At 43.5% G+C, this 12,519-nt stretch overlaps 1 protein-coding gene across 1 annotated transcript in view; it reads right to left on the bottom strand.

Moving 5' to 3' along the window:
• The window catches only part of Sel1l (SEL1L adaptor subunit of SYVN1 ubiquitin ligase), a 51,679-nt gene extending 51,062 nt beyond the window's left edge, over positions 1-617 (bottom strand). The window contains exon 1 of the mRNA XM_075948044.1: positions 401-617. Coding sequence (XP_075804159.1) covers positions 401-470 — 70 coding nt within the window. The 5' untranslated portion in view covers positions 471-617. The remainder of the gene's footprint in view (positions 1-400) is intronic.
• Positions 618-12,519: the final 11,902 nt, after the last annotated feature.

The raw sequence follows: 12,519 nt of genomic DNA, 5'->3' as shown, positions 1-12,519 counted from the left end.
TCCCAATGAACCCTGCTCTGCTCAAAGTGACAGCTCCAGGTGTGTCAACTGCAACCCCCGGAGCGTCCCTGAGCCTGGGAACACATCCCCTCCGTGAGGACCGAGGTATCCCGGTGGGTCTAAGCCAGATGTCTGGAATCCCTCCCCATCAGTTCATTCCTCATTCGTCACAAGTCACCTAAAGTTTGCTGCGTGGGAGACGTGTGGGCAGGGTGATCAGCCTTGCCTTACGTCCAGCTTCCTAAGCATCCTCTTTGGCCCGGGATAACCGAAGCCCAAAGCAAGAGCGAGTGACAGACAGGGCGAGGTGTGGCCAGAGACCACCAAGCCCCTCGGCCCTGTCTCCACCGCGGTTGGGGGGCGGTGGCTCGGGGCCTGCTGCCCGAGGCCCGATACTGACCCGAGGACGCGGCCGCCGAGCTCAGGAGCACCGTGCAGAGCAGCAGCGTCAGCCCGAAGCGGACCTGCATTCTGTTCTCCGAGGTCTAGAGCCGTCGCGGTCGCCGCGACCAACTAAGCCGCTGCCACCGCCTCACCGCCGCCTCGCAGCCGCTCTTCCTGCTCAGGTTCCTTCTTCTCCCCTTCCCAGGCCACCCTGGCCCAGCGCGCAGCCAATCCCCAGCTGCCGCTCCGACCTTCTTGTCCAATGATCGTGATCGCCCCGCCCTATTCATAGGCACGCCCCCTATGTCATCCCTTAGCCAATCATTGTGCATGATTTTCACATCAGCTTTCCCGGTTGGACCACGGCCTCACCGACATGGCCCCAGCTAATTGGTAGCGCCTGAATCAGCGCGTTAGGCAAGGACTCGGATGGTAATGTCCTCACCCAGGACTACAATACCCACAATGCACTTCATTAGACTCGCTCGGCTGATGCTCTTGGGAGATGTAGTCCAGAATAACGCAAGCGTACAGACAGCCTGCAGGTGACTGAGAAAAGTAAGCAGGGGGAATTGGGTTAGATTCTCAAGGCACGGCTTCACGGCACTCTTTGCGTTTGAACCAGAGCAAATATCAAGAACTTATTAAGGCAGCTAAGGATATCTTTATAATTATTTTGAGAATTTGAATTGAACAAGACGTGAGCACAGAGAAATATGCAACAGCTACATAAAAATCTTAAGTATTTTTAGAATTTAGTTTAAAAACACAGTTTTTTTTTTTTAAAGCTTGGGTAAAGCAATACCTGTAGTTTAAAGGGCTGTAGTACAAAAAGTGCCATTCAGCTTTTCCCTAATAAAACAAAAGGAAAGAAATTTCCCCCAGTGAAGATGGGTTCAACTCCTGTGTTTATTTTTGCTAGTCACCCGGTAAAAGTGCCAACAGCGCTCCAAAACCTCTTCCAACACTTGTCCTCATTGTTCTCTCGGGAAATACAGCAATGTTCTCTTCTTCCTTGACCAGAGATGGGATTAGATGATTGTGTGGAGACAGAGGTGAGAGCCAAGGCTCTCAGACATGGAGATAGTTACATAGGAAGTACAGAGACAGCGCATGATCCCTTTGAGCAGCAGGGCAGCATCTTGGTGCTCTCGCAATCTTCTTAATCCAAGTGGGTCTTTCTGCTAAGACATTTCCCAGCACCAGCCCAACTGGGTTCTAAGGCCAGGAACTCACCTGGGGTTTGGAGAAAGTCTCAGTGCTTTGATGTCTTTGATCATCTTTATTTTTAGGGAAATGGTAACAATTAGCTGTTGCTCATTGGCATCGGAGGGGATGAGGAAAAGAAATCTTACAAATTCTGGTGTGTGTGTGTGTGTGTGTGTGTGTGTATGAAGGACAGAGGTTGATGTCAGGTATCTTTCTCAATTGATCTCCACTTTGGTTTTTGAGACAGGGTCTCTTGTAGGTTCAGCTAGACTATTTTGACCAGAAGTCCCAAGGACCTCCTGTCTCCTCCTCCATAGGAATGCCGTTATAGGTTTATCCTGAAAGTATGGGTTCTGCAGGTTGGAGCTAAGATTTTCAATAGTAGGCTCAGGGTGTCCATACATTTGGAAATGAGCTCAAGCTGAACTATAAGAGGACTTCTGCCAGTTAGATAAAACTGAGCATTCTTCTGGACATGCATACAGGCAAAACCCCAATGTACACAAAATAAAACTAAATAGTTAAAAATAATTCTTCAAGAACTTATGAAAATGGTTTCCATCTGCCAAAAAAGAGTTATTTTGCTTACCTCTGGCAGAAGGGACCCACGACTCTCCAGTGATGTGTACCTGTGGCTGCATATCAAAGCCCACATCAGCTTCCAGGCTCCCTTAGTCACTGTTCACAAGGGCTTGTTATGCATTCAGAGCCCCCATGCCAGTCTCCTGGCCCCTGCCCACCTACCCACCCTCCCTATAACCTGCTGCTACTCTCTAGATTCCTGGATTTCTGTGATGACTCTCATTTCTCTTCTCTCACTCTTGTTATCTGTGCTTTTTCTCTCTTCCGAGTTTGGCCATGTCAGCTTTCTTTTTTCTCTTCCCTGGACTCTTCCAGATGCGTCTGGCTGTTTTCCCTCTCATATATACAATAAAAAGCTATAATGGAGTGGTCCTCTTGGCAGTTTCTTTACTAATGATCACTCATGCTTGTAGAGCAAGCTCTTTACTAACTGTCCTGGTTTGATTTCTTTCTTTTTTCTTTTTTGTCAACTAAACAGAAGAAAGGATAATGTGGAAAGTGAGAACTTCAGCTGAGAAAATGACTATTAGATTGGATACCAGGAAAGTCTGTGGGGGGCATTTTCTTCATTAACAACTGATGTGAGAGGGTTCAGGCCACTGTGGGTAGTGCCATCCCTGGGCAGGAGGTCCTGGTCTGTGTGAAAAAGCAGGCTAAGCAAGCCATGGAGAGCAAGCTAGTAAGCAGCATCCCTCCATGGTCTCTGCTGCAGTTTCTGCCTCCAGGTTCCCGCCTTGGCCTCCTTCATATAGACTGTAACTAGTAAGCCAAATGAACCCTTCCCTTCCCAAGTTGCTTTTGGTTATGGGCTTTTATCACAGTAATAGAAAGCGAACAAAGACACAGGCTGAGTCATCTCCCCAGTTTGTTTATTACCCCCTCCCCCAATAGAGTTTCATATCCTAGCCCAGGCTGGCCTGGAATTCACTGTGTAGCCTAGACTGGCCTTGAATCTATGTCAGTACTCCTGCCATGCTGTGATTATGGGCATTGGCCAGTTCAGCTTCAAGTTCCATTTTTTTTTTTTTTTGGTTTTTCTTGACAGGGGTTCTCTGGGTAACAGTCCTGGCTGGCCTGGAACTCACTTTTGTAGACCAGGCTGGCCTCAAAACCACAGAGATCCACCTGCCTCTGCCTCCTAAGTGTTGGGATTAAAGGTGTGTGCCACCACCACCCGGCCCAAGTTCTTATTTTTATTGCCTCCTTGGCGCTTATCTTCATTTCTGTCATGAACAATGTTTCCTCAGACTTCCACTGTGTGGCATAGCTTTTGCCAACTTGACACAAGCTAAAGTCATTTGAGAGAAGGGACCCTCAAGAAAGTGCCTCCATAAGATCAGGTTGAGGGCGAGCCTGTAGGACATTTTCTTAATTGATGAGTGATGGGGAAGGGTCTAGCCCATTGTGGGTGGTGTCACCCCTAGACTGGTGATTCTAGGTTTTATTTTATTTTATTTATTTTTTTAAATATTTATTTATTGTTTATTATGTATACAGTATTCTTTCTGTGTGTATGCTTGCAGGCCAGAAGAGGGCACCAGACCTCATTACAGACGGTTGTGAGCCACCATGTGGCTGCTGGGAATTGAACTCAGGACCTTTGAAAGAGCAGGCAATGTTCTTAACCACTGAGCCATCACTCCAGCCCCCGATTCTAGGTTTTATAAGAAAGCAGGCTGTACCCTTTTATGCCCTCTGTAATAGTTCCTGCCTCTAGGTTCCTGACCTGAGTTCCTGTCTTGACCTCCTTCATTGATGAACATCGATATGGAAGTGTAAGCCAGATAAACCCTTTCCTCCCCATTTTCTTTTTGGTCACAGTATTTCATTTAAGCAATAGAAACCCCAGCTAAGACATCCACTGTTTTGAAATCAGAGAGTAGAATATGGTTTATTTTCCTACCTTTTATCCTACCTATTATCAAGTATTATCCTTTTTAACCATGTAATTGTTGTTTTTAATTTACTTTTATTTTTAATTAACTTATCAAGCAGCAGCTTCCCTTATGGCATTTAATTATTTTACATTATACTGTATTAATACTTCATATTACTTTCCATTACATATTACTCACGGTGCGGCATAACTCATCTCTCTCAGCAGACACTCCCTTATTGGCCCTCATCTTCTCTTCCCTGGAGATGCACCTGTGTCCTAGTAGCCCTGCCTCCCAATGCCAGTCTCCCTTTGCTCTCACCCGAGCCACATACAGTGAGGGCTTGAAATTCTTTACTAGTTTCTATTTTAGTAAAATCAAAAATATTTCAGATTGGGCTGGAGAGATGGCTCAGTGGTTAAGAGCATTGCCTGCTCTTCCAAAGGTCCTGAGTTCAATTCCCAGCAACCACATGGTGGCTCACAACCATCTGTAATGAGGTCTGGTGCCCTCTTCTGGCCTTCAGGCACAACGCAGAAAGAATATTGTATACATGATGAATAAATAAATATTTAGAAAAAAAAAAGGAAAAAAAATATTTCAGATTTTCTTTACTTATAAAATAGGAATCTGTGTTCAAAGTTCCTTTCTGGGGAGAAACTTCTGCCATGCACACAGGAAACAGTGGTTATCTGACGACAAGACTGGGGAGGGCTCACTGTTGAGCGAGAGCCCAGCCTTTTTTCATTTCTTGTTTTTATCGAGTGCTTCGTACAGTTAGAGCCCTGGCTGGTTTCTGCGCAGGTGGAGTTCTACTTCTTTTTATCTGTGCGGCAGGTTTCTACCTTAATACAATCTTCTGCCCCTTTGGGGCCGTTTGTTTTCTTCCCAGTGACCTTTACTTGCCCCCCTTGGCATCCTTCCCGATTTGACTTGCATTTCTTTTTAATTGAGATTTTCACGACTAGCTCTATCTTGATTACTCCTTATTTCTCAAAATATCTCTCAGATGTTTTTTAGTCTGGCCTTTCCAATGGACTTAAATCCATCTTTTGCATGATTTCTTGTATGGGTATCGCCATCAACTAACGCTAGATAATTGTTGCTGATTGTTATATGAACTTTTCTTGTCTGATGTACAGTTCCCAAATTCAGGGAGAAAGCGTTTTATATACTGTGGTGTGTTTAGCAAATGTTACTGTTTCTTACAGATTGTTTGCAAGGGTTGGAAACTTATTTTAGTCCCTTCATTTGGAAAGGTCTAGAGTTGGTAGAGCTTTTACCATTAGCCCGCAATCAGTAACTGACATGCCTTGAAAATACTAATGGGACCTTGACTTTCTGGGGAAACTTGACATTTTCAAAGTAGGGTCAGGACTGTGGGAAATCAGATTTATTTGGTCAGCCTGCTGCCTTGAATGATGTTTAGTTGGGGGTGGGTAATCTGTGAATTGTCCAGGGCCCTATCCAGTCTGAGCACATGCTCCTTCAGGTTCCCTGCCAGCATCTCCAGTTAAGGTTATGTACTTCCTCTGCTTGCCCGTGATATTAATGCTATTATTTGTTAGTCCACAGTATTTGCTCAGCTGTCTCTGTTCTGTCTCCTATGACTTTTCTAAGTCACTGTTGTAGATTGCGAAGTTGCAGAAAACCCGTTTGCTCTTTATTGCAATACAACAGAGAGCCCGAGAGAGGGCGATAGGAAGGGCTTACTTGTGGCTGACCTCCTGGAAGGGCTTCAAGACATCAATCCAGTTTACTTTTTACCTAGGTATGGGGGGTGGGGGAACTCCTGGGTTTATCCTGAGAGTGGAGTGGCTGCCACCAACTCTTGGACGGTTATATCCTTTCCTATGCTAAGGGATCGGTTTGAGCTGGTAATATGCACAGGTTACTAGCATTTGTATTGCGATGTCTGCCAAGGAAGGATTAAGGAGAGAGAAACAGGATATCTTCTCAGAGCTTAGAAAACAATGTGCTTTCTTTGATGTAGTTGAGGCAAATTAAGTCATTTCTCTTGTGTTTGTTTTTCATGCATAAATAAAATATAAATCCTTTAACTAGTAGCCAGATAAAGGACACACCATGGTCTTCATTTACATTCTACGCTATTAACTTAGATGAACAGTGACTTTTCACCTCATCATATCCCTCATAACTTCGGGACAGCATCTGAAGGCGCGTCCTAAGTAATCCAAATAAATGACCTTCAGATGTTCACATTCTAGGATTACAAGACAATGACGTCAAATTCTAAGTGTAGACTGTAGATTGTGGAGGTGTGGTCCTATCAGTTCTAACTTTGAAGCTGACTGAAGGTGAGAGGGTGGGCAGGCCCTTAGGCTGTGTACCAAGCTCTGTCCTGAAGTAGTGTCTACTTCCTGGGTTGTTTTCTCACAGGGTACGATCAGTCTTATCTGATAAAGGAAAAAGCCAGGAAGCTTTTATATCCTGACTAACTGGATAGGCATCTTTGGGTATAATCTTTGTGTAGATTTGTTAACTCCTAGCTCTGAGAGAGAGAGAGAAAGAGAGAGAGAGAGAGAGAGAGAGAGAGAGAGAGAGAGAGAGAGAAGAAGAAGAAGAAGAAGAAGAAGAAGAAGAAGAAGAAGAAGAAGAAGAAGAAGAAGAAGACTTGATCAAAACTAACTTGAAATAAGAGTGGATTTGGTGATATTATGAGGAGACAGAAAACCTGGAGTCCCCATTAAATTCAGATACATAACCCTGGAGCATATGGCAAAATATTTAATTAGTGAATTTTGCATTTACAACATTATATTTATATGAAAATGCCTTCCTTTATTCTTTTTCTTCCCACTTCCCTTCCAACCCTGTCATAAACAAGGTCTATTCTTGCAGGTTCTTGGTCTTGTAGAGGCAATGATCTATAAATGTGTATGGGAATGCAAGGGTGATTTATTAGAGTTAGGGAGAAAAAATAACAGGACAGGCAAACTGGGAACGCCTGCAACTCCTGGGCCAAGGGAGATGGGAAGAAGAGTGAGAAGGAAAAGGATGTGTGTTCTGTGTTGGAAGGCAGTGAGCAGAAGGCTTAGCAGTGGAGGTGTGTGCGCAGCTGCCCTGTGTGTGTGTATGTGTGTGTGTGTGTGTGTGTGTGTGTGTGTGCGCGCGTGCGCTGATGCAAATAATCCCAATCAGACCAAATCAAACCGAATTAAAAGATATCCAGGTTTAATTGGACGTCTGCGCTCTCGGGTGGTCTTCGGAAAACATGAAGGAGGGGAGGAAAGCCCACATGACCACCAGAGAGGAAGAGGGGAGACTACGTGTTTATTCTCTGGGGGGAAGTTAAAGTAGCCTGTGGGAGAGGCCTTGACTTTTTCTGGGGAGGGGTCATCGTTTGGTGGGTTTTCTCGGAGGTGGAGTTTGGACTGAGGAAACTCCCAGGGGAGGGAGCTTGAAATGGAGTTTTCTGCCCAGCATTCCAAAGATGGGTTGCCAGGGGGCTGGGATGAAACCCCCGACTAAATAATTATATTTCTAGCTTTGGACTGGATTTCTTTAAGTTGCAAAACTATTTTCTCCCTGACATAGGAGGTCCTAATTTTGTCTGACTTACATCCAAAGGGTGTTACTGACCATATGATATATAAAGGGGGTTACTGACTTTTACCCAAGCTACTTGTAGCAGAGGATGCAGACAGTTTAGATGGTACCTAGGAGACAGGGTCTTACTTCCACAATGCCCACTGTCAATGCCCTTTAACCAAAGGTCACCAAGAAAATATCTACAATTGAACAAATTGTCTTTATTATTTATTGCAGTGTGGGAGGGCATACAACGTATTGTGTCTCGTAACTTTTTTATTGCTGTGAAGAAAATCATGACCAATGCAACTTATGAAAGAAAACATTTAACTGGAGATTTTCTTATAGTTTCAATAGTTTCAGAGGGTGAGCCCATGACTGTCAGATCCACAAGTATGAGGGAGGTGGGGGGAAGGGGAGGACAGAGAGAGAGAAAAAAAAAGAGGGAGAGAGGGGAGGGGAGAGGATACTACCAAACTCTGGCTTGGTGTACTCATTCATTTATTGGGGTTGCTTAAAAAAGTAGAGATTACAGAGATGGCTGCATCACCCAAAGCCCACCCCAGCATCGGTGATGGCTCATGAACACTGTAAACCTGTAGTTCACTGCCTTACTTGCAGTCACCTGTACAGGTTGGAGAGTATCACCTCTTCCAGGTGGCTCACCTGGTCTGAATCTCTTCCAGGTAGCTCTGGTCATTGCTTCTTCCAGGCAGATTGGCTGGTCTAAGTCTTTCCCAGATGACTATGTTTGTTTGGGACTGGCTCCCAGCAGCCCTTCCTGTTGTGATTTTGGCCAGGGATTTTCTCAGTTGTTTACTGCCTGAGTTTTATGGATCTTCCTGGTAGGATTGGGAGGGTTCCCCTCTCTTTAGAACATCCCAGCTCTTTAGGAGCTTCCCTCTTACACAGAAAATTTTATTTAGATTTCGAGTTTTTTTTTTTTTTTTTTTTTTTTTTTTTTTTTTTTTTGGTTTTTGAGACAGGGTTTCTCTGTAGTTTTGGGGCCTGTACTGGAACTTGGTCTCGGAGACCAGGCTGGCCTCGAACTCACAGAGATCCGCCTGCCTCTGCCTGGGATTAAAGGCGTGTGCCACCACTGCCTGCCTGAAAATTTTATTTAGAAAGAAATTGCCACACAATACCCACCTATGTCTTGTGTTCCTGTAATATGGCTTATGTCTTAATTCAAGAGGACATGGCCTCTTTGTGATTGCCAGGCCAGCTTCTGAATGTCAGGGACTGCTCTTTGTTTTTTCTTTGGCCCCTATTGCATGGTACGGCCAGATCACGATGCTGGGAATTCAGCAGTGCATAAAATAGATAAAACCCATGTAGTTGATATGCAAATGAATGAGACATCAGGAATAAGTAAATAAGAACTTGTTAGAAGGTGCTGAGTACTATGGAAAAACCAATACAGTAGGGAAAGGAATACTGGGAAGGAAGGCATTTAAGTTTGAAGTGAGAAGGTCAAGGTAGACACCCCATTTTTTTTTTTGGAGAAAAGATGTAGCGGTGATGAGGGAATAAGGCATGGAGATAGAAGAGAGTGCAAGGCTTCCCAGGTGTAGAAGTCAGTGCACATTGGCCAGAATTTGTCTGCTGAATTCTTTAATTATCTTATGGTTGCAGGAAATGAGGGAGAATAGTAAGACGTGATGTTTAGGAAGGGACTGGAGGTTAGGTGGGGTAGGGATGTTAGTCCAATAATAAGATAGCAGGTGCTTTTGATAACTCTGAGAGTGGCAATCTTCAGATGTGGCTTGGCCTAGAGATCTTCCATCTCCTGCACAGGAATGGCCATCTTTATTACCTTTGCTAGTTTATTGTGTGTGCATAATGTTGAAGCGAACGCTTAGAAAGATCCTATTCAAAAGTGTGATTCAGGAGATGTTCATGCATTGAGTGGAAAATGAGATGGATAATTGTAAACCAGGTTTTCAGAGACGGCTCTTCAAATAATAGTGTTGTAGATGCACTCCACTGCATATTGCACTGTAAACCCAAATGGAAGGGCAGCATTGGCCAAAACAAAATTAATGTACTATACACATATATAAACAATCACATTGAAAACTAAACTTTGCAGCACAGGAACTGAGAGCTAAACTTTCGACTCCCCCCCCCCCCCACCACGAGTTGGTCTGCATGTCTATCCTGAAAATGGGCAACTTTCTTACATTTTCAAATATCTATTGGCAAAGTCGGGTACTTAATACTGATTTGGTACTGTGATCAAATCTGCAGCCTTTATTCAGACTGCACCTATTTCATAAGATGATTTATTTCCTAATGGTAGAAAATCCAAGATCACAAAGTATGTCTATTTTGTCTTTTGATTTTGCTTTTACAGGAGTTTCAGTTCTGGCAAAGAAGATTTTGATCAGATGATTAAGAACGTATTTTAACTGTGCTATGTTTTGAATATTAAATTTCCTCTATAGACTCATCTGTTGAATGATTGGTCCCCAGTTGGTAGTGCCAACTTCAGGAGATGCAGCCTGGCTGGCAGAATAAGGAATTGGAGATGTGGAAGTATAAATTGAAATTCATACTTCATTTTTGGTTTTTATCTGCTCCCTGCGTGGCATGAGTTGGATAGTCTCTCAATCCACATGATCTTACCATGTTAATGTTCAGCCTTTTCTCAGACCCAAGTGATGGAGCCAGTCCATCATAGACTGAAATTCTGGAACCATGGGTGTATTAGTTACTTTTCTTTGCTGTGTTAAAACACTATGAACAAGGCAATGTCTAAAAGAAAGTTTTTGACAATGCTCCAACTGGACATCTTATGTCATCAAATAAAGTGTCAGAAATAGGTTACATCATGTTGAGCTGTTGGCCAAAGGGGTTCCATAGAGCCTCCCCCAAGTTCACAGGCTATTCCCTACAAACATGACGATAAAGTTTCATTGCTGAAGATATCACTTGATATGTCTTGATACGAGGGGAAATCTAGCTAGTGCCCAACTAGAAGCTTCACTCCTACTGACTAGGGTTCATGGTGCTAGAAGGTAGCTTTCATGCTGGCAGAGGAGAAAAGTAATCATCCATATCACACAGTTATGAAACCTGCAATCTAGATCAGTGATCTACCTGCAAGATTTACTAGTGCCACAGCAATAGAAATCCTAACTAAGATGGGGCAGGGAGTTCTATGAGAACTCACTGGCCAATAACTCAAATAAACCATTCCCGGCACTAGGCCTTTAGATTTGTTAGTCTATAGTATCTGGCAGGGACATTGTTTTCATATTATAGGGCAACACCATATAAACTTTCTCTCTTCCATATGCATGTGTGTTAAGAAACATCTATTGAGGTCAGTTTCTATATGCCATTTCAAGATGTCTTCAGTGTTAGTTATCTCTCTTGGCATTTCCTCCTTTAGCCTCTCTCTCATCTTCTGCTCATTTAACTATTCCTCTTCCTTTATTTCTCTTCAAGCCCTTATACCACTCTGTATTATCTCCCCTCTCTTGAAAGGCCTTCTTGTGTCCTCTTACTAATTTCCTGACCTCTGCATGTACTCCAAGTGGAGCACACATATCTGATGACTCAAAGATTGCGTTCACAGATGACAGAAAGTGTCCAGGTTGAAGGTCACGCAGGGCCACAGCCCACCTGTAACATTTGCAGGTTTCTGTATATCTTGTTGGATCTAGTATTAGTCCTCATTTGCTTTGAGTCAGGACAGCGCTTCACCTAGTATCAGAGCTACATGGGTCAAAAGATAGGCTCAGAGTTGAGAGTTTATTCATCTTTGTTCTTCCATTTGAAGAGTCATTAGCTAAATAAAACATAGGTTTAGATTCATTAGACAGTAGTCAAAAATGCATAGGTTAAAACATCACCACCAGTAAAAATACAAAAGCTGCATCAAGGCCCTGACCTCTAAGACAGTATGCGAATTTTGTTCAAGTGAAGAATGTTTATATTCTTCTGCCAGAGAACTTACTTTCTTCATAGCTCAAAGTCTGCATGTTACTCATGCTATCCACCCTCAAATGCACAGTCATTTTCCTGTTACATACCCTATTATAATGCCAATTTATAGTTAATTTGAATAATGTATTGTATTATCCATTTAATATTTGCTTTCTTGTTGAGGCTTTGACAAGGTAATAAATTCCATTTCCCCCATGGGTTCGGAATCTACTAAGAAATGAGATAGGAACCAGATAAAATTATTAGCCTTACTCTGCTGTCTGAAAGCTCTGCTTGCTGCTGCCAAAAGAGGAAGGATGTCAAATCCCCTAGATTTGGTGGGTGTGAGCCTCCTGATGGGGTGTGGGAACCAAACTCTGAAAGAGCAGGATGCGCTCTTAACTACGGAGGCCTCTCTCCAGCCCCCATTCCAGAATTCTTCACCTTGCAGGAATCTTGCAATCTCTGGTATTAAAAATAAGTTTCACTCCTTTTGAAAGAATGGCTTGATAGAGTTTGATGAGGCTATTAGAGATTCCTGGAGATGTTGACTCGGAGGGAGTTAAGAAGGAAGCAGAACCTGATATTCCTCACTGGAAGTAAGGGATGGCTGGATTAATTCTTTGTTTTTTTTCTTCTTCCTACAACCCAAAAGGCAGTATGTGAAACTCATTTTCTTATATCCATTATGTATTTTTGGGGCATCAGCCCTCTCTTTATTGCAGTAATAGCACATCTGTAATATGAAGCGCAAGACAAGTTCTAACAGTAGGAGCAGCAGGAGAAAGGAATGAGGAAACCAACTCGTCAGGTCCCATTCTGTTCAGGAGATCAAGAGCAGGGGCCAAGGAAGTCCTTCTGATGACTGGCTTTTTCCCAGGAAGGTGGACAGACAGAGCTCACGCCAGGATTCTGAGAGCAACGAAGAGTTGAGGGACTGAGAAGCTCAAAGCACCAGTACATCTCAGCATTCTTTATTTCT

Source organism: Microtus pennsylvanicus, chromosome 14 (assembly GCF_037038515.1).
Source record: "Microtus pennsylvanicus isolate mMicPen1 chromosome 14, mMicPen1.hap1, whole genome shotgun sequence".
NCBI lineage: Eukaryota > Metazoa > Chordata > Mammalia > Rodentia > Cricetidae > Microtus > Microtus pennsylvanicus.
The sequence above is the reverse complement of the archived record's forward strand: the minus strand, read 5'-3'. Positions and strand labels throughout refer to the sequence as shown.